Genomic DNA, 22,835 nt, shown 5'->3' with positions numbered 1-22,835 from the left:
CTTATAGCAAAGCCACATCAAGCTATCTGCTAAGCCAACCGAGGGGAATCGAACTCCTGATTTTAGCATTGTAAATCCGTAGGCTTACCACTGCACTAGCAGGGGGCAAGTTGGTCACTTAGGCACAATGCCTGAGGTGTTTGCTTCAGTGGACTCATCCTAAGGCTGGCCCTAGAAGCAAGGCCAGATTATTTATTAGGCACAGTGCCTACAGAAACTATGGGTCCATGAAAATGTTCCTTAAAAGTTAATCTTAGAGGGCCAAAAAATAACAATAAAAACTCGAAATACACATTTCACTGTAAAAATTTTATTACATCTTTAGGTTATATGATATACTTTTGTATATATGCATTAGTTTGTGTACTGACATTCACATATATGTATACAGCTAGTAGGGTCTACTGATAGAAGGGGCCCAGGCCCTATGATTGATCCAGCACTGCATGGAAGTGTCAACATGTGGAAGGTTATTTTACCATGTGTTTCATAGAAGAGCACATCTTTAAGCACTTTAAAATAATTTAATGTATTTATGCTCCATGAGCAAATATTTTAAAATTAATCTTTTTGGTGTACCTTTGTCTAAAATATGTAATTATGCAAAATCTTTTATCGCTGATTAATTTTGAGATTCAACGTTTTCTTTAAAATGTGAATACATGAATTATTGTACAAAAACTTGAGTTGCAACTGAGTAAGATTAAATATTTACTTGAAATGCAGACAAATACTTATGAAATTTCTCTACTGGTTTGTACAGCAGTTTTTTTGACAGCCCCATGCCAGTACAGCATTTTAGTTTGAAACTACACACATCAAACAAAATGGTCACATGGCAGATACATTTAATAACAAATGTGTTTTGAGTGAATCAATGACTAACATCTGTAATGTAGTGCAATTCACTGTATTTTTCAAGTGCCCATACTGAAACCACAGTTGGTGAATATTGTTTTTAATTTGTATAATCTTACAAGGAAACAGACTGTTATTACATGACAAAGAACATTAAAGCACATTGTCTGCACATTTTTCTTTTTCAGTATGTTAACAACTTGATAGCAGTGTTAATTCTTTGTTGATTCGTGTATCAGGAACAGGATTAACTATTTGTTTTTCTCATGACAAAATACTCTTTGTTAAAGACATTTTTATTTTATAGTTCAGAAGAAAAACTGTGATACAAGTACACCAAAAAAGGCAAAATATCTACTTTCATCCAAGTTAACTTTTAGATTTTTCCTTTTCTTTCTTTGCTGCTTCTGCTTTGGCCTCTTCTTCCTCGTGTTGTTTGATCAATGGTTGCACATCATTCTGATTCAAAATACGGATCTTTGTTTTACCATTTTCTCTTGTTAAAGTAGCCATTTCCACTGGAGAAGAAGGAAAGTTATTAAAAATAAAAAAATTACTTCCCAGTAGTTGAAATGAAAATACAAAGTTCAATATAATTTTAAAAACTGTATTGTATTGTTTTAAACAAAAAAAAAATCAGTTTCATTACTGCATACTTCATGAAGCTGAATATTATCTTTTAAGTACTGTCATTAACTGTATACTAGAAGTGATTAAAACATTACAGACAGGCTTAATGAAAGTATCTGAAAACAGGCTGCATCTAAAAATATATTAGTAAAATAAATTACTCTTTTCTTATCCCAGAAATTATTTTCCATAGACTAATCCATGAAGCTTCATAACACTCACACTTATCAGATGTTAGTTTAGTCATATCCAGGGTCTTGCTGAAAACCTTAATAGCAAGAGCTAAAGCATCTTTGAGTGTGGTTTTCCCCTCTTTGTATTCTTGCTTCAAAATAGAAACTGCTGCCTGTATTGGAACAATAAAAGCAAATATATTTCACAAAAACATTCTTTCGGCAATTAATATCCTCGAAGTTTCACAATGATTATTTAAAAACAAAACCATTCAACATCATGAACAATGAAAATCTGTATGTATATTAGAACATACAACAAAAGTAATATTTCTTTAGGGACCACTGATGTATTTTGTGCTCTTACATATCACAAAATTGTATGCACTTTCACTTATAATAGTAAAATAAATAACTAAACACAGACAGTTAATGTATTACTTGAAAATGAAAAACACTTTTGCTCCTTCATTGTTTACCTAATTTTAAAGGGTTTCTATCTCAACAATAAGATTTTCATATCTCAAAATATGACACTGGAAACAATATCAAGTATGAGTATTTATATTACTAGAGTAAATGTTGCCCATAGAGCAGTTGTTTATGTTAATATGTTTATATTTTTCTAAAAAAATTTAAAAAGTGAACATTTTCTATAAAAATGATTTTTCTGGGAAGTACTGTTTCAGAAAAGTGTCCAGATCATGCTGATATAAACTTTAATGTTTTTATATGTTGAAAGCATTAACTTTTATTGAACTTTTAATGAATTCCATTTGTTTAGTACTCTATTTACAAATTACACCCATAAAGATATAATCAGAAACTCGTGTTCTTGTTGTGAATTCAGACTTTTATTTAAAACTGTATTCTATTATAAAGAAATAGTTGTTGCACATATTGTAGTTATTCTTCTGTCTGAATCTTGAATACCCAAAGTGTGAAATATTTTATATATTTTTGTTAGTGGTGCTACTCAATAGATGGTGCCACATTGTATTCATTATTTCTATCACACACACACTCATATATATGTCTATTACAATAAGATATATTTTTCTCACACAATTATGAATCCACATTGTTAATCAAGAACTATAAAAGTGAATTAAATAATAATAGTGAAAGATGATGATATACTATTAATTTACACTTCAGTCATGTAGGTACATATGCAGTTTGTTACTTTGAAATTTTAACAAAAGGCTACTTTTGTATATCTGTCTCAAATTTTGAAATGATAAAGGGAGGCAACTTGCCTGCTTTGTTCTCCATTAATAACCTGCCTGAAAATAGTATTTAACTTTCACTTTTATAGCAAATTTTATTTAAGGCAATGACATGCAAACCACAGACCCTCTAATCCACAGTCCAAGCACTCATCTCTAGGTCACGAGTTGTCCTTTCTTTTAAGTGGGTCATGACATAGGCATTTTACAAAATTAAAGGATTAATATGGTAAATATAACGGCCAAACCATGTGAAAAAAAATTCTGTATGTTACACTACTGCTCCAACTTTTTTCTTATTGATGGTAGGAAGAATATGATAGAGAATACCAGTTTATTCACTGGTGTGTATTTTCCTTATAGCAAAGCCACATCAGGCAATCTGATGAGTCCACCGAGGGGAATTGATACCCTGATTTTACCATTGTAAATCTGTAGATTTACTGTTGTACCAGCAGGGGACTTATCCATTGGCAATTCAATTCATATACTACTCAATTTTTGCTTCTCAGCTTGTATTTATCATTTCAGTCACATACATAGATAAACACATGTACACATTTTATGCCAATTATATTCAGATTTCATAAAACTGTCTAATCATAAGTTTATTATAGGATATGCAGTGAAGATGTATCTGTAAATCACAACTTACAGCACTGTTATTGCCAATGCATGTAGCCTTCCATCCACCATAGTTGCCACTGGGATCAGATTGGTACAGCTGATATCCAAACTGTTTATCCCAACCCATGTACAGTATTGAAACTCCAAATGGCCTCTTTCCTATGTATGTATAGTAAAAATAAAAGAAATACAACATTTTTAAAACCATGTTTCATGGAGTGAAAAAATAAATAAATAAATATGCTGCATAATCTTGGAGTCGTTAGATAAATCATGTTCACAGCATTCACTACCATACTTTTAGAAAAATAAGGGTAAATGACTCATGTTAAGTGATATTAGCAAAGTGACTAAACCCACCTCCATACTGGGTATAAGCCTGTTTGAGATCGCACAACCAACTGACGAGTCTCTCACAGGGTATCGATTCACCAAATTGCAGCAAATACCTACGAGAAGCAAAAATTATTAATGGCTTGTGTTTTTCAAAACTACAATAACATTTTGAGTATAAAAATACACTGAAAATGATTCCATTCACTATAGTAAGTGTATATATTTACAGCTGAAGTAAACAGTATAATATAGAAATTATCTCACTGAAACATAAACATTGGATAAAATGTCTACCATTTAACGATGAAGTTTTTTTATAGCAAATTGTAACATAAAATAAGGGTGGCACATACATTAACACACAGATTTAAAATAAACTAAATCAGCAAAACAAATTAATACAAAAACCCAAAGTAATTTATCTCAATGTTTCCAGTAATAGAGGGATTTAAATCAAAGATGTACATTTAAAAACATTCAACCAACTAGTGTTACAAACTGGACAATTTTTTCTAAAAAGCTCACAGTTTTAATTTTTAAGACTTTTGACAAGTTAAACTTGAAAAAAGGAGAGAGTATTGAGTTCATTATTCAAAAAAGTAATTTGAAAGGAAATGTACATGATATACATACACAAATATATATGCTACTATTTCTTAATAAAATCATTTTGTAAAGGCACAAGCTATTTAAGTATTTCTCTCTCAGGAACTTCTGGAATATTAATGAAATGGCACTCAAATACATAGTATTGTTATATTTATTTGTAAGATTTGCAAAATCCTTCACCTGGTCTTTAACTCTCTGTACTTATACTAAAGATCTGAAAAACACATATTTATAATTAACTATTATTTCTTTATGAAGGAATTTTGCAAATATATTAGAACATATCTTCCTTATATATTTAATACTGTATATATGGAAATAATAATTACACATGATAACTGTAGATGTGCTAAGTTAATGTAAAAGACCTCAGAATATGTGACTGAGGAAGGGCAAAAACAATTGTTTAACCCTTTATGTTACTTCCAAGGGTACATGCTAGGCATGGTTGAATTTTTTTTTCTTTTCAAAACTAGATGTATGAAAATGTAAACAGACACACTGATAGTAGTCTCACAGAGGAAATAAAAACTGAATCAGACCAGACACTCCTGAGGATGGAACCTAAGTGTGTATGTAACATTTTAGTTGAAAGAAAAAATTAGTGTATGCACGTGCACACACACACACACGCACACACACACACACACACACACACACAGAGACCAGTGATTTCAATTTACTTCATTTCTATAAAAATTCACAGTGTAACTATATCTCCTGACATATCTCTTACTCAAAGTATCCAATTATTATATAAACATGTATATTAATGTACCTTTGAGCAATCTGCCTTAATTCATTTGTAAGAACATTTGCATCAGAAGTGATACCTGCTACACTGCATGCCATGTCACTGCAAAAAAATTGAAAACTTTAAAATAATTTTTTTTCTCAGAGCCACAATACAATTAAATAAATAGACAAAGCAGTTACACCTTTGCAGAGAATACTGAAACTTTCACTCATATACTTAATATTTAAAGGAGTTAAAAACATTTAGCAAAATGCATTATTCAATAATTTCCAAAAGTACTTTCTTAAATGTAGTAGGTGATATTTTTAGTTGTTTTCTGCACTTATATGTGAAACAAGATGCCTAATACCTCAAACATTCTCAAACAACACTGATCAAGTTATCTACTAAAATTGAAAACATTTAAATACCATAAACATATTTCATGATAAGTATCTCTCATCCTCAAATAGGAACATACCACATTACTAACTTTAAAAGTTAAACACTGTTATGTATAGTTATGTGTTTTTTACTTGATACTAACTTCCCATTTGGTAGAAAGATAAATCCACAAATTAAACTATAAGCTACTGACTGTGAATACTGAAACAGTTTTATAATAATAACGTCAGTATGTAAAATTGACCCTTTCACTGTGGCCGAGACGTACATTTCCCAGTGCTCCAACTTCCTCACACTGCGACTGGGAAAATGCTTCCCATTATCAGTGCTGTTTACACCTCTCTCTGCTGAGTCCAGGTTCATCATCTCAACTGTCAGCACCTAATGGAGAGCTGGCATCCTCATCTCATTGTTCCTTCATCATCACACATTCAAACACCCTGTAACTCTCTTCCACTATCTTCTAACCTATCTGAGTTAAGCATACCAAGCATATTTACACTGTATGGTCACTACTTGCCACTCTACCAATGTGGGCATGATCTACACTCATTTGTTGAGCATACCACTTGGCACCTTACAGGTTACTGAAGGACTGGAAGAAAGACATTGAGGAAAACCCTATATGTATACATTAACTGGGGTTCAATTAACTACTTTAAAACTCATTTTATGTACGTATATTACATGCAGTAATTTTTTAAATGACAGTGGGAAACGTCTGTCTCAGGGACAGGGTGAGGGGTTCGAAGAACCAAACAAAATACATCACAACCACAGTGAAAGGGTTAAACCCTCAAGGCAAACATATTCAGAATTTTCTGTGTTGCTCTACACACATATTCTTAATGTACAAATGGCACTGAAAATTAGGTTTCAATTAATAATAATTCTACTAACTATTATATTTGCATACATACAACTGTGTGTTTCTTCATAGACCTAGTATGCCTTTTGTCTGTAAGGTTTTTGTAATAATTATCTGTAACGATTATTCATATATAAAGAAACAAGAGAAAATTTTCAATAATGAATTTAAAAAATATTTTTTCCTTTATTGTGTTACGGTTTTACAACAACATTTATTTGTCAACACAATAGAAAACAATATTTACTGGCATGAATATTGTAGCATAATATTAAAAACCTCTTAGGTAACACACACACATACAAGCTGCTCCAATAAATCAAAAATGTGTATAAATCTTTGATTAACCAATTTAAGGTAAAAAGTAATGGTTTCTAATTACTTCCTCAGGCTTATATCTACATGCTGTAATTTTCATATAGTTACTAACCTATTGATTATTATGTTTCATTGGTAAGTCTAGAAATAAATAAAATATTAATTCAGCCTCCGACACTTTAAAGCTACATGCTTGTACAGGCCTTTAGTTAAATGTAATTTAAAAATTCTGCTAAGAAAATTCCTAACTGTATTATGAATTAAATACAATTTATCCACTAAACATTTTCAGAAATGTGTTTGAACTTTGAAAACATACGTATCATTAACTGAAATAAAGATACTTTCTACTTACTCGTGTAGCTTATAAATCTTCTCTGCACTGAATACTTCATCAAGTAATTTATTAGTATTCCTTCTTTCTGCAGCTAATACTATACCATCAGATGCTAGTATTCCTAGACAAGTTCCTGCATGTCCAATGGCTTCCATGGCATATTCAACTTGATAAAGTCTCCCTGAAATGGTATTTGTGGATTTTTTTACTGATAAATATATAAATTCAAAACCTATATAAACATTTAAACACACTAAAAAAGTTTCAGTGATGAATTAAACAGACTTTCTCCTGAAACCAAAATCACTTATCAACATCTTTTTTGCAAAATTCAAAACCTATTTTAACAGAGTTTGTGCTTTACTTTGCAGTTCAAATTTGCAAAGAATAGTCATTTTATTATTGACAATTATTTTATAAACATAATTTATAAATACAATACAATGATATATGTTAAGATGATGGCACTAAATGGTATTTTATTTCATAGAATTATTCACATCAGCAAATAATGTTAACTTTGGACAAACAATTTTTATAACATTTATTGTAATTAAATGTTATCTAATTACATATTAAAAACAAGGCTTAACTGCTTTTTGCTCACTAACTTTTAAATCCTAATGGTCACTTACTATTCATAACCAATAATGAGTACAATAGCTGTCCTGCAATATAAATAGTACACAATAAAAGTTTTTTGTACACATTTCACTTGGATATAATTATTTAATCCATTTACTGAAAAATACAGTTTGAATGTTACTGTTGTGCTTACTTTTGACACTGGAGATTGACCAGTAGTTTATGTTTGAGATGTAACCTACTGGAAATTTCTATATATATTTTCAATCCAAACAGATTTTATCACACAAGTTACAAATTTATAACAGACCGTACATATTTATTGTTAAGTTAATCTAACTTCTTCCCAACCTTTTTGCACTTTCTTAACTCTTGCAACTTCTTTAGTTGATTTAAAACTAATTCAGTTGCATGTTAGTGTTCTATTGCAGGCTAATTAATTATCAGAATATTCATATTTATTAATAGAAATTTTAATTTTCTGTTTTCATAAGCCTGTTACATTATAAGCTATAAATATCAACCTAGTTAAAACCTAAGAGCTTTCATTCTTTGATCATCAGTGATATTTTTACTGTAAAAGAAATGTAAAAATAAACATTAACTGCCTTATGTAGATAGTATGGCTTTAATACTGAAAGGTGTACAATAAATAAGGCTAGTGTATCAACATTACAAAAGTCTTCAGCTTTCCCTCACTCCAATGTTTCATCATAAATACAGTGTTTAAATCATCAATAAAAGAATACTTTAGATATTTCAGGTTTTATGATGTGAATTTAATAAAACTTACCTTCAGGAGAAAATATTGTTGTTCTTGAATCATATCGACGAGCCTTAAAATAATAAAAATATATAAACTGATATTTGATTAAAAATTAAATAGACAAAATACATTGTCTGTAGATTAAAGAAAATAAATGCAAGTGTTTTCATTCTTGCACTTTTCATAATATTCAAACATTTTCATAAGACCAAAGTATTATGAATACTTATGTTACATAAACCATGAAGATATAAAAGGCTATTCTATTCAATATATTAAGATGATTGACCAATAATTCACTGAAGTAAACAAAATAGTAAAAAAGGTTTAAAATAATCCAGTCAACCATTAACAGAATGGAAATTTCCAGAAAACTGTGTCCAAGACTGCTTCAGTTTACAAATAATGTACCACTCCCTTGTTCTCTAATGTGTATTCAAGTCTACTTTGCTAATTGTATTACTCAAACTAATATGACAACCTAAAACCACTCTGTAAGGCTTTCAAACACTTAAATTATACTACCAGTAATTACTATTTTTCTTAATGAAAACAAATAATTTAATTCATCTTTTTTAAATAAGATATATAGGGTGTTTGGAAAATCATTGTACAGTTTTGTAATCATATTTTATTCAGTCTATTTCAAGCCAGCAACTGATAGCGGTGTTTAGAAACAAAATAAGAAGGATCCAGGCCTGTATTGATGCCAACGAGGGTCACTTTGAACATTGTTTATAATTGTCATTCATATTTACATCCTGTATTCTATATTGAAACATGTCTGTTAATAAATATACAAGTGCACAGTGACTTTCCAAACACCCTGTACAACCATGTTATTTAAATTAGCAACAATAATTATGTCCTTTAAAATAACTCAATTTCTCCTGCAATAAAAATATGACTGAGCTAATTTATCAGGAAAATAAAAAGCATATTTTACTTCTAAACTAAAATGGACAGTCATATGAAATCAATATGTTAATATATAGTCATATGAAATTAATCAGTATTTCTCATATAACTGTACCTGTAAACTGACCTTTTCCACCAAATTAATGGTTCATTGAAATAATGCAAATTAAATTAGTTTACCAGGTAACCTGAGACATTGTATGAAACCTGTGATAAAGCAAGATAAAATGTAACCCTAATAAAATAATTCAACATAAAAATAGTATCTATACATATGTGAATTTGTATTCAACATGAAAAAAATAGTATCTATACATATGTGAATTTGTATCATACTGTGAAACAAAATAAAACTAAAAATAGTATCTATACATATGTGAATTTGTATCATACTGTGAAACAAAATGAAACTAAAAATAGTATCTATACATATGTGAATTTGTATCATACTGTGAAACCAAATGAAACTAAAAATAGTATCTATACATATGTGAATTTGTATCATACTGTGAAACAAAATGAAACTAAAAATAGTATCTATACATATGTGAATTTGTATCATACTGTGAAACAAAATGAAACTAAAAATAGTATCTATACATATGTGAATTTGTATCATACTGTGAAACAAAATGAAACTAAAAATAGTATCTATACATATGTGAATTTGTATCATACTGTGAAACAAAATGAAACTAAAAATAGTATCTATACATATGTGAATTTGTATCATACTGTGAAACAAAATGAAACTAAAAATAGTATCTATACATATGTGAATTTGTATCATACTGTGAAACAAAATGAAACTAAAAATAGTATCTATACATATGTGAATTTGTATCATACTGTGAAACAAAATGAAACTAAAAATAGTATCTATACATATGTGAATTTGTATCATACTGTGAAACAAAATGAAACTAAAAATAGTATCTATACATATGTGAATTTGTATCATACTGTGAAACAAAATGAAACTAAAAATAGTATCTATACATATGTGAATTTGTATCATACTGTGAAACAAAATGAAACTAAAAATAGTATCTATACATATGTGAATTTGTATCATACTGTGAAACAAAATGAAACTAAAAATAGTATCTATACATATGTGAATTTGTATCATACTGTGAAACAAAATGAAACTAAAAATAGTATCTATACATATGTGAATTTGTATCATACTGTGAAACAAAATGAAACTAAAAATAGTATCTATACATATGTGAATTTGTATCATACTGTGAAACAAAATGAAACTAAAAATAGTATCTATACATATGTGAATTTGTATCATACTGTGAAACAAAATGAAACTAAAAATAGTATCTATACATATGTGAATTTGTATCATACTGTGAAACAAAATGAAACTAAAAATAGTATCTATACATATGTGAATTTGTATCATACTGTGAAACAAAATGAAACTAAAAATAGTATCTATACATATGTGAATTTGTATCATACTGTGAAACAAAATGAAACTAAAAATAGTATCTATACATATGTGAATTTGTATCATACTGTGAAACAAAATGAAACTAAAAATAGTATCTATACATATGTGAATTTGTATCATACTGTGAAACAAAATGAAACTAAAAATAGTATCTATACATATGTGAATTTGTATCATACTGTGAAACAAAATGAAACTAAAAATAGTATCTATACATATGTGAATTTGTATCATACTGTGAAACAAAATGAAACTAAAAATAGTATCTATACATATGTGAATTTGTATCATACTGTGAAACAAAATGAAACTAAAAATAGTATCTATACATATGTGAATTTGTATCATACTGTGAAACAAAATGAAACTTCCTGAAACCAAATGTTACAAATATGAACTTATTTTTCACTGATTAAAATAAAGATTATTTATTCAGTTGGTTTCAGGCAAGAATTAACATGTACCAATATACATAACTATTCAATCACAACTGAGTTTATCCTATTTTAGCCTGTTAACATTCTACTATACTGTGTACCTGTGCTTTTATGTAGACATGCAAATGTCATTCCCACTATCTTGTTTGCATTATTTTTAAAGTATTGAATAATTGTAATCATCCCTACATTAATTTCTTTTTTTTTTTTTTTTTAAATTCTTTACTTCTGATGTAATACTGGCTCTTATTGGCTAAGCATTCATTTACTGACACCCTGTTTTTGTGTTAACATTCACCCACTCAATGGCAGAGGAGTGTTAAATGATCACAGTTATCTTATAGCTGATTTACAACTAATGTGACTACAGTTGCCTTACAATAAACTGTACAAACTCAACTTGTAATAACAGTACTTTATGCTTTTTCATTTATTATTAAATTTGGGATTTTGAATATGGGCAATTTATATATTCAAAACTGTAGCTCTAGGAATCCATATTATTAATAAGACTTTCTAATGTTTGTTTAAGATAGACTAGTAGAAAATCTAGTCCTGATGCAAATGACATAAGTAATGGCATATTTGAGATATCAGACGGGCATTGTGCAATACTGAAGAAAGTCAATGTTAAGAATTGTCAGGTAACAGTTTTTTTCCACCCTTTCAAATTAGAAGTAACTAATAAAACTATTTTAGGCTAGCTTCACCCTATCATGATGGGTCAAAGATCATGTCACTGTATTTGTTGACATATGTATTAGTTTATTGTATTTACTGTATACAATCTTATTGTATTGAATTGCTATTTTATGAATTTGTAAACAAGTTTGCAATCAAATTGTAGATTATAATCCAAATTTTAGTATGATATATTAATACAGTATTATATATTAATTAATTTCAAAATTTAAAAGTAAATATTAAAAGAACACACCCAAATTCTGATTTTTGTGGGTTACATGGTATGTTGAATGCAGTACTGGTTTATATTACATGTAAATGGGTAGGTATTTCATGTTTATTGGCACAAAGCTACTAGGCTATTTGTGCCAAACAAGATGTAGTATACTATAATGAAAAATGGAAATCAAGGTAAAAATAAGTAAAATTAAGATCCACCAAGAAGACTGAAGCATTAAGTTCAAACATGTTGTCAGTCACCTGAAGTTAGCCTTTCCAGTCCTGGGTTCAGGTCAAAATAAAATTTATGTGTGTAAAAGAATTCATGCTAAAACAGTGTATAGTCCAATAAAAACCTAAAGTTAAAAAGACTAATGGCTCTTAAAAATGTAAAAACATGAGTGAGGTGGCTAGTATCACTTATGACATTGGCTAATGTCAAGGACAAACCTACCTTAAAAATATGTTTGATATGGTGTCGTTGTTCTTGGTTAAATGAAGGCATGATAATAAAATATGTACAATTGTTACCTGAGTGCCACACAGACCACACATTGGTGCATCAGTACCAGATAAAAGGAAGTGGTGAGTTAAATAATTGTAACCAATGCATGTAGCCAAAACAACTTCCTTTGATCTTTACAGAAACAAGATGGCCAAAACAAAAGAAGGCTTGATTTGAAAAGCTTATTTCGTTGCTCACTCCAGGTCAACTGCCAACTGTTGTATAGTCAGGTTTTGATAACTGGACCATAGTTCATGTATGAAACAGGGATGTTGGTGACAGAGCCAGAGCAGATGGACTTTGCTGCTCTGTCAGCTAGCTCATTCCCATGAATACCAACATGACCTGGTATACAAAAAACTGAACAGAGATAGATGGGCCAGTTTGTTTTGGATACTGATAAGAATAGGATGGTAACTAACAGGGAATTATTTCAGGGCCAATAGACAACTGAGTGAATCAGTATAGATTGTACAATTTGTACATTGTGTAGTTTCAATATGATTCAGGGCAAAAGAAATGGCATACAATTCGGCAGTGAACACAGAAATTGTAGAAGGGACTCTGTGTGCTACAACTGAACTGTAACAAACCACGGCAGAACCTACATCGTCACCTGATTTTCAACCATCTGTATATATGTAGGAATGGATGGATTGTTTGAAAGATGTTCAGCAAATAAAGAGCAATATTTCCAATTAGGAGTACCAGCCTTCCTCAAATGACTAAAGGATAGGTCACAGTTGGGGACAGTAATTAGCAATGGTGGAAGAGGTCAATCTGTTGATACTACTATGCTATTCAAAGATAGATCTAATTTTTCTGAAAATGCCCAGATATGAAGGCTAAAAGGAACAATGGCAGATTTTCTATTATAAAAAAAGTGTGGCCCACTGAGGATGGAAAACACAACCCCAAGTAGGATGTTGTGGTAAAAAGCAAAGTTTGGAAGCATACATAAGAGACAGTTGCAAATGGTGAATATATAGAGGGGGTTCATGGGACTCCACATACAAACTTTGAACTAGAGAAGTACGAAAGGCCCCAGTGGAAAGCTGAAGCCCCTGATGGTTGATAGGATCCAGCATTTTCAGTGCTGAGGTTCTGGCAAAACCATAAATCCTGGACCCACAGTCAAGTTTGGATTGGATAAGGGCATGATAAATTTTTAGCATGTAGTATCGCTCCACTCCCCAAGAGGAGGAAGAGAGGACATGGAGGATGTTCAGTTCTCTTATACATTTGACACGAAGTTGCTCAATATGGGATATAAAGTTTAATTCACAGTCAAATATAAGACCTGAGAACTTCGCCTGTTGTCTCTGAGGCAAAGTATTGAGCAGTTACAAACTGCTGCTCAATAAATCTCATGTTTGATGACTGACATGAGATGTGAAAGCTGTCAATGAAGAGACCATTTGCAACTGAAGGGGATAGCTGCTCACTGATGGCATTAATCTTTATAATGAGAAGTGTGACACTCAGAACATAGCTCTGAGGGACTCCAAGTTCCTGTGGGAAAAAACTGGAAAGTTTTGAGTCCACAGGAACTGGATTCAGCAGTTCATTAAAAATGCTTAATAAAAAGTGGCAAATTTGCACGCAATCCATATAAGTGAAGGTCTTCCAAGATGCCATATCTCCATGTTGTATTATAAGCTTTCTCTAAATAAAAAAAAAAAAAAAGAAACAACATGTTGTCACTTCAAAAAGGCTTTTCTGACTGATGTTTCAAGGTGAATTAAGTATTCTATCATGGAGCGTTGTCTTTGGAACCTCCACTGAGTGGGTAAGAGAAAGTTGTTTGATTCAAGGAATCAAACAACACGAACATTAATCATCCTCTCTAAGGTCTTACTGAGACAACTTGTCAAAACAATGGGATGGTAATTTGAAGGATTCTTTGGATCCTTCCCAGGTTTAAGAATAGGGAGTACAATAGCTTGGCATCAAGCATCAGAAAAGACATTCTCCTGCCATATCCAGTCAAAGACAGCCAGGAGAATAGTAAGAGAGGTAGGAGGAAGGTGGCATAGCAACTGATTACCAGACCAATGAAGTACAAGTTTGAGATCCACCAGTATAAGAGGGTGATTGTAGTTATAGGGATGATCACTCGAAAAGGAAAGAGGCAGATGTTCAACTCGTATTTTACAGCTACAAAGGAAGGGTGAGTTTGAAGAGCTAGATACTTGGTTGGTTGGTTGATTTAGTGTTTTATGGCACAAAGCAGCTAGGCTATCTGCTCCAAACATTAAGTAAACGGTAAACTTGAAGTAAATGTAGTAAAATTCATAAAAGGAGATGAAGGTAAAACAAAACAGCATTTAAAAACATAAATAGCATAAAACCAATGTTGACATCTAGTCTACAATGTTAAGAGAGAAACCATAGCAAGAGAAGTTGTAAAGGACTTTCTGTAGCATAATGGTAATTATCATAACTCACCAGGAAGACTAACAGATAAGTACAAGAACCACCATCAGTCACCTGAAGTTGGCCTTTCCAGTCCTGGTTCCAGGTTATGTGTCATTACAACTATTATCAAAATTGTAAAGTAATAAAAGTTTTGAAAGACATGCAGCAAAACTGATCCTGGTGTCGAATTATTTTATGTTACAGCCATTTCTAATTTCAAATTGAACTAGAGAGATTGTTATTCTTAAAAGGGAACCACAATAAAAAAGGTTTAATGAATAAATATAAAACATTTAAATGACATTAAAAAGATTATTGGCCTTTAAAAAACTAAAAACTTTATCAAGGTGGACAGTGTCACCGTCACCACTAACACTGTCTAATGTTATGGACAAACTTTGGGACAGAACATGTTTAAAATGGTGCCATCGTTGAGAGTCATAACGATGACAAGAAAGTTAAATGTGGCTTATTGTGATCTGAATGTTACACAAACTTCACACTAGTGCATCAGTTCCAAATAAAAGAAAACGATGAGTTAACCAAGACGGCCAAAGTCCAATATAGGGTTTTATTTTGAAAAGCTTGTTTTCGCATTGCTCACTCCAAGTCGACTGCCAGCTGGCACGGAGCTGAGCCTTGAATACTGGACCATAGTCCATGTATGAAACAGGCACTGCAGTGATAGTGCCAGAGCAGATAAATTTAGCTGCCATGTCTGCAAGCTCATTCCTGCGAATACCAATGTGGACTGGTATCTAGAAAAACTGGATTGAAGTAGATGTTAATGAGAAATGGACCAGTCGGTTTTGAATATCAGCGAGAACAAGGTGTGAACCAGCATGAAGAGATTCTAGAGCCAGTAGAGAACTAAGCAAGTCAGTATAAATAGTGCTGTTGTAGTACTGCTTAGCTCCAATATGATCCAGGGCAAGAGAAATGGTGTGCAGTTCAGCAGTGAACACAGAAGCTGTAGAGAGGATTCTGCATGCAACCACCAAACCATGGTAGAGCTCACAGAGTCACCTGATTTGTAACCATCCATATAAATTGGAATGGAAAGATTGTTCGAAGGATGTTCAGTAAATAAAAGATGGTGCTTCCAATCGGGAGTATCTGCTCTTCTCAGATGACTTAAAGAAAGGTAACATTTGGGGACTGTAATAAGCCATGGTGGGATGGGCTGACCAGTGGATACTACAATGTTATCCAAGGACAGACCCAATTTATCCAACTGCACCTGGATGCAAAGGACAAAAGGAGCAATGGCAGATTGTCTGTTCTGAAAAAGCATGACCCACCAAGGAAGAAAGACACAACCCCAGGTGGGATGCTTTGGTAAGGAATGAAGTTTCGAAGAATATGGTAAAGACAGTTGCAAACGGCAGAGGTGCAAAAAACCCCAGTGCAGAGCTGAAGTCCTTGATGATGAATGGGGTCCAGGATCTTTAAGGTCGAGGGTCTGGCAGAGCCATAGACCAGTGATCCATAGTCAAGTTTTGATCAAATAAGAGCACGATATATCTTTAACATTGAACATTGATCTGCTCCCCAACTGGTGGTAGAGAGGACATGGAGAATGTTCAGTGCTCTTGTACATTTGACCTGTAGCTGCTTAATGTGTGGTATAAAGGTCAACTTGCAGTCAAAGATAAGCTCCAAGAACTTGGTCTCAGGGACTACAGGCAGTGAAACTTCACCGATACGGAGTTCAGGATCAGGGGAATACCCCCCGTTAGTGGCAAAAGTGCATGCAAACAGTTTCAGAGAGAGAGAAATTAAAGCTGTTTGCCGTGGTCCACTTCAGTACACAATCAATGGCAGTTTGTAGTTGCCGCTCAATATATCTCATGTTCGATGATTGACATGAGATGTTAAAGTCATCGACATAGAGCCTGTTTGCAACAGCAAGAGGGAGTTGTTCAGTGATGGCATTAATCTTTATACTGAAAAGTGTGACACTCAAAACACAACCCTGAGAGACTCCAAGTTCGTGTAGAAAAGAATGGGAAAGTGTTGAACCTACACAAACTTGGAATCTCCTGTCCATTAAAAATGTTTTTAATAAAAATGGGTAAATGGCCACGTAACCCATATATATGAAGATTTTGCAAAATGCCATACCTCCATGTTGTGCTATAAGCCTTAACGTCAAAGAATATTGATACAAGATGTCATTTGAGAAAGGATTCTCTGATTGATGTTTCAAGTCGAATCAGGTGGTCAAATGGTGGAGTGCTGTCATCGAAACCCACATTGAGTGGGTGAGAGGAGGTTGTTTGATTCAAGGAACCAAACAAGATGAGCATTAGCAATTGGACGGTAGTTTGAAGGAATACTGGGATATTTCCCAGGCTTAAAGAAAGGTACGATAATAGCCTGGTGCCAAGTATTAGAAAAAACATTCTCCTGCCAGATCCAATTAAAAACAATAAGAAGAATATCAAGAGAAGCATGAGATAGATGGCACAGCATGTCATAGTGTACATCATCAGGTCCAACTGATGTACTGTCAGACTGATGAAAGGACAGTTTGAGTTTCACCAGTGTAAAGAGACGATTATAGTCATAATCAGTTTGAAAGGAAAGAGGTGATCGCTCTGCCCGAATCTTGATAGCCAAGAAGGTGGAGGAACAAGCACAAGTGCTAAATACCTGGTAAAAGCTTTCACTTAGAGTATCGGCAATGCTTCGGACATCAGCTACTTCTTGGCCATCAGAGAGTAAGATCGAGAGGGGGACAGAACTATATTGCCCACTGACCTTTCAAACCCTGTTCCATATAACTGTGGAACTGGTGGTAGAAGATATGCCAGTTGTGAACTTAATCCAAGATTCCTTCTGGCTTTGACGTCTTACCCACCTAGTATGTGGGCACTCTGGAAAGCAATGCTCTTTGAAAGTGTGGGATATCTACGGAAAGTATGCCAGGTCCATTTTTGAGCCTTCTGTGCTATGTGGCAGGCAGGATTTCACCATGGCCAAGGATATAGTGGAAACCATGTCAAGGTTTTAAAAATACATTGAGCAGCTACTTGCATAATACAGTCGGTTACTGCTGCCACACAGTCGTCTATTGATGGCTGTCAGACGATGGCAGGATCAAGTTCTGCGAGAGCAGTGAAAGTGGACCAGTCTGCCTGATCCAGCTTTCACAGGGGCATGTGGGTAGGGTGGCATCAACCACGGCCAGTCTCTCTCAAAAGTAAAGGAAAATTATCACTGCATCGTGGATTACTGTCAACTGTCCATGAAAAAATGGGAGCAAACTGAGAGATCAACAGCAGTAAACGACTGACTAAATGTGTGAAAATAAGTGGAAGAACCAGTTTTGAAAAGAGAAAGGTTGTGATCAGAGAGCATAGGTTCTTCAGAGCCTCAAATCCCTTCTATCAATATCAGCACTTCCCTAGAGGGGATGATGTCCATTAAAGTCCCTCAGGATTAAAAAGGGAGACAGCAACTGTTCAATGAGAGCATCAAAGTCTGATTGATGACATGTCTCTCTAGACAACAGGTAGAAAGAACAAACAGTGATGGTACAACCCAAGGAAACATGGATGGCTACGGCCTCCAAGAGTGTGTCGAGTGGCAAAAAACAGGGTGGGCACATACTAATCAACCAACACTGCCACCATTCCATGGACTCATCCATCACACAGCCTGTCATTTCTGTACAAAGAAAACTGCTGAAAGGTAACTGTATCAGCAGGTTTCAGAAATGTTTCCTGTAAGGAAAAACATACAGGATAGTAGGAAGCAATCAGTGTTTTGATGTCATCCAGATTAGATCGTAAACCTTGACAATTCCATTGTATCAAGGTGGACATTTTTAATGACGTGTCAGCGAAATTGGTTGGAGAACCCTTCTGTTTGTGACCACGACTTTTTTCTTTACTGTCCTTATTCAAGGGAGGTCTATCAACCTCCATGGGTTCTGCCCTGGGTTGATTGGGCAGGTCTTTGTTGTTGGAAGGGGATTCCAGCTACTGAGGATGTAAACGAATGACTGTTTTGCATCTTGGGGTGAGAGAAAAAGATGCATCCAAAGAAATGCCTGTACCTGGAACCAAAGGATGTGGATCTTGGGGTTTATTGGAATGTATGGGATGAACAGAGACGGTTGTAGAAGTTGATTCATCAACTTTTTTAACCATGGAGGTCAAAAGGCTTTTCATTCATTTTGAGAATGATTCTCTTGGAGGCACAGAGAGATCTGTCTGCACTCCCACTGTAGTTGTGGAATGAAGTGCAGCAGCATATATCCGAGATGAAGTGGTGGACAGCAATTTTCGAAGCTCAGGATAAGTAACATTATGAGTGGTTTTCAAACCCTGTACCTCTTTTTCCTCCAACCATTTAGGACAAGAACGAAAGTAGAAAGGATGAGAACCATTGCACAATATGGATCCGTTTCACACTCACAGGCATAGTGGTCCTTGCCACCACAACAAGCACATGTCAGAGAACCACGACATTACATCTTTGAGTGACAGAACCTCTGACACTGGAAACATTGGAGGGTTTGGAATGTACGGCCATACCCTGCCTTGATGGTGGCAGGTACTCGTGGGGATGTAAATGTCAAAACGAGAATATATGTTGGCAGTGTAACTCCATCTTTGCGAGTGGAGATGCACCTCACTGCAGAAACTCCTTGAGTGGAGAAACCAGTGAGAATTTCTGTCTTGGGGATGTTCTTCAAATCCCTCTCAACAATAACTCCTCTTGATGAATTCAAAGTAGCATGAGGGGTAACCTCTATAGGTATATCCCCAATTGCCTTTGAATTCAAGAGAAGTTCACTGTGACAAGATGTGGATGTTTCAACCAATATGTCTCCAGATCGAAGCTCCTTTACTGACTTTTGAGAGCCAGCAAGGCCCTCCAGTCCCTTCTGAATAAAAAAGGAGGGACATTTGCCCTAAAGGTTTTTCTGAAAGAGAATGTAATATAAGAAAATGGGGTACAGGTGTTACAGATGTTGAAGATTGCTGCTAAGGGTCTTCAAGACGTGGTCGTTTACCTATTGACTGTTTTTTCAGTATTTTATTTAAATTTTTTGTTGGAGGTTCCATAGGAAAAAAGGAAAATTTTGGTACCCACTGACCCCACCTACCATGGAGCCCTACGAGGGGATGCACTACAATGTCAAGCAAGGACACTGCAGCAATGCCAGGGTTTCGTGAGCACTATACCCAAACACCAGCAACAGATACAATATCAGACATAATGTCCACTACACCTATTGAGGATGTCCTATGCTGGCACTCAGTTGACCCTGGCTCAAATGGACTAGGGAATTGATTGTGGGGTCGCCCTAAGACCGCCTGTCTACAGGAATTCAAGGCCAAAGTGGTGAGTTGGAGTTGAACCCCTCAACCACCAGGATCCTCTCCTCCCTTTCATGGGTCACCACGGATGGCAAACATGCAGGTGGATATTTAGATCCCAGAGAAGGTAAATTAAAACTGCAGAACCTTCTCTGGGAGGTTCCCCTCACCATGTACAGGAATCCACATTGAGAGGTCACATTACAGGTTTATGATGATAAAATACTAAGTGTGTGTGTTTTTCTTATAGCAAAGCCACATCAGGCCATCTGCTGAGCCTACCAAAGGGAATCAAACCCCTGATTTTAGCATTGTAAGTTCATAGACTTACTGCTGTACTGGCAGGGGGCCTAAATACTAAGTCTATAGTTTCATATGAAATAGGAATACTTGAAAGGTAGAATATAAAATATGAACCTTGTTTCTTTTCTATTTATTGACATATGGCTTATGTACTGAATCAACTCACCTCTTTGCATTTTTGGAAACAGTCCCTCATATAAACTTACTTCAATATATGACATGTGAATAACCAATCAAAAGCTCATAATGCCCCCAAGACACTTTCTCAGCTATTTTGTTCTTTCAAACCAAGATTTCAAGCATGTTGGTCATGTCTCTAGTCTGCTTGAAATTACACATATCTTTAAACAAAATACAGCTTAATTACTATGCTTGATAAATTATAGTGAAATTTTATGGAATCAATATAGGTATTTAAGACATTTTAGTTATTTCAAATGTATATATAAAACCTAAAAAATTATTTTGTTTCACAACCTACACATGCAAAATTTGAAAAGGCTTCGCAACTCAAGATCATATCATCAGCAAGTTTGTTATCATTTATTGACCATTACTTTATCTATGTTATTGATGTAAATTAAAAAAAAAAACCCAAAGGTTCTTATAGTGAGGTAACCACACAAGATACTAACCCAAAACAACTCTGTTTTACAATTAGCTAACTTATCCTCATATAATAGATTTTTTTAAAAAAGTCTTTTAAGTGTTAAATGTGTAAAATGCTTTCTGAAATCTAGATATACAAAATTTAAACCCTTAACTTTATCTACATTAGTATTACTCTATTCAAAGAATATCAAATGATTACTAATGCAAGATTTACCCCTAGTAAAATTATGTTGAATATTCATCAAAGCTTATTTTGATTTAAAAAAAAAATTATTTTTTTAGATTGTTGTCTTTTTTTTCCTGAACAATAACTGAAGCCTTATTGAAAGGTCTAAGGGTAAAAAGAATAGTAGTGGAAATATAACAGTGTCAAGTAGGGTAAAATTTGGATAGAAGGTAACATTAAGCACAACTCCAGCACTCATTACAATACAAATGAGGAATAGAAGCCTTTGGAACACTTTTATTCTGCCACATAATTACAAGTTGTTTTACTGACAAGCATCTTTTTATTTATTTTATTTAATACCACAAGTTGTGTACACAAATTTTATCAACAACCTCCCTCTACTGAACACAGGATAAAAAAAAAAACAGTACTGTTCATTCAAAACAGCACAGAAAAATATACGACTTCATAAGTTATTATAAATCTCTAATTTCTGTACTTTTAATGAGTTGGCATAAAAGAATTCTTTAATCATAATTCATGATTTTGGTTTTTTTTTTTTTTTTTGTTATTCACTCGCAAAATGTTTATCCACCTAAAGATTTGGGTATAATTCCAACTGATAACAGTTGGTAAAATTGAAATAGTGATCCTAATGGACTAAGCAGTTTTGTATACATTTGCTTGTTATAAGATAATCTATGTACAGATGAATGACGTACAATTATGATGTTAAATTTAAAAAAACCAATAAAAAACAGACATCACAGTTACATTTTAAGTTATAGTAACTGAAGATTCCAGTAGCAACATTAAACAAGTTTTCATTGTTACTACGATTACCACTGCTTCTAATATACTATTACTGGTAGTTCTATGTTACTCAGTTTTGCTAGTGTTATACCTGAGTACATCTTTACAGTACTTTTTCATTGACAATTCAAATGTTACTTTTAAACTCAGTATCAAATTTTACGAAAATAAGTATGAAATAATAAAAGGAAGAGTACTCACCATAACTTTGGTAAATTCTTTCTTTAAACCTTGTGAATTTTCGTAGTAACTTCAGAATACTTTTTATTACGCAGATATCATACACTCAAACGTTAACACTCATTTAATTTCATGAAACCAACACAAGAATGATTCCAAAATTTGCTTGTCATCTTTATTCACATTTGTTACCTTCGAACTACCTATGTTCAAAAAATTTTGGAAACTAGTAGTTAATAAATACATTAATAAATTACAATTAAAATTATTTTACTTAATTAATAAGGCAAAGAATTATC

At 33.3% G+C, this 22,835-nt stretch overlaps 1 protein-coding gene across 1 annotated transcript; it reads right to left on the bottom strand.

The window, feature by feature from the left end:
- Positions 1–1,136: 1,136 nt before the first annotated feature.
- Prosalpha3 (proteasome alpha3 subunit) lies at positions 1,137–22,710 on the bottom strand. The gene is made up of 8 exons (XM_076448979.1): positions 22,558–22,710; positions 8,505–8,547; positions 7,145–7,307; positions 5,241–5,318; positions 3,878–3,966; positions 3,546–3,676; positions 1,711–1,834; positions 1,137–1,376 (listed from the first exon to the last, which is right to left on the bottom strand). Exons 1-8 carry the CDS (start codon positions 22,558–22,560, stop codon positions 1,228–1,230), a joined length of 780 nt encoding a protein of 259 aa, XP_076305094.1. The 5' UTR covers positions 22,561–22,710; the 3' UTR covers positions 1,137–1,227.
- Positions 22,711–22,835: the final 125 nt, after the last annotated feature.

Source organism: Tachypleus tridentatus, chromosome 8, assembly GCF_004210375.1.
Source record: "Tachypleus tridentatus isolate NWPU-2018 chromosome 8, ASM421037v1, whole genome shotgun sequence".
Classification (NCBI taxonomy): Eukaryota; Metazoa; Arthropoda; class Merostomata; order Xiphosura; family Limulidae; genus Tachypleus; species Tachypleus tridentatus.
This window is presented reverse-complemented; position numbering and strand designations above follow the sequence as displayed.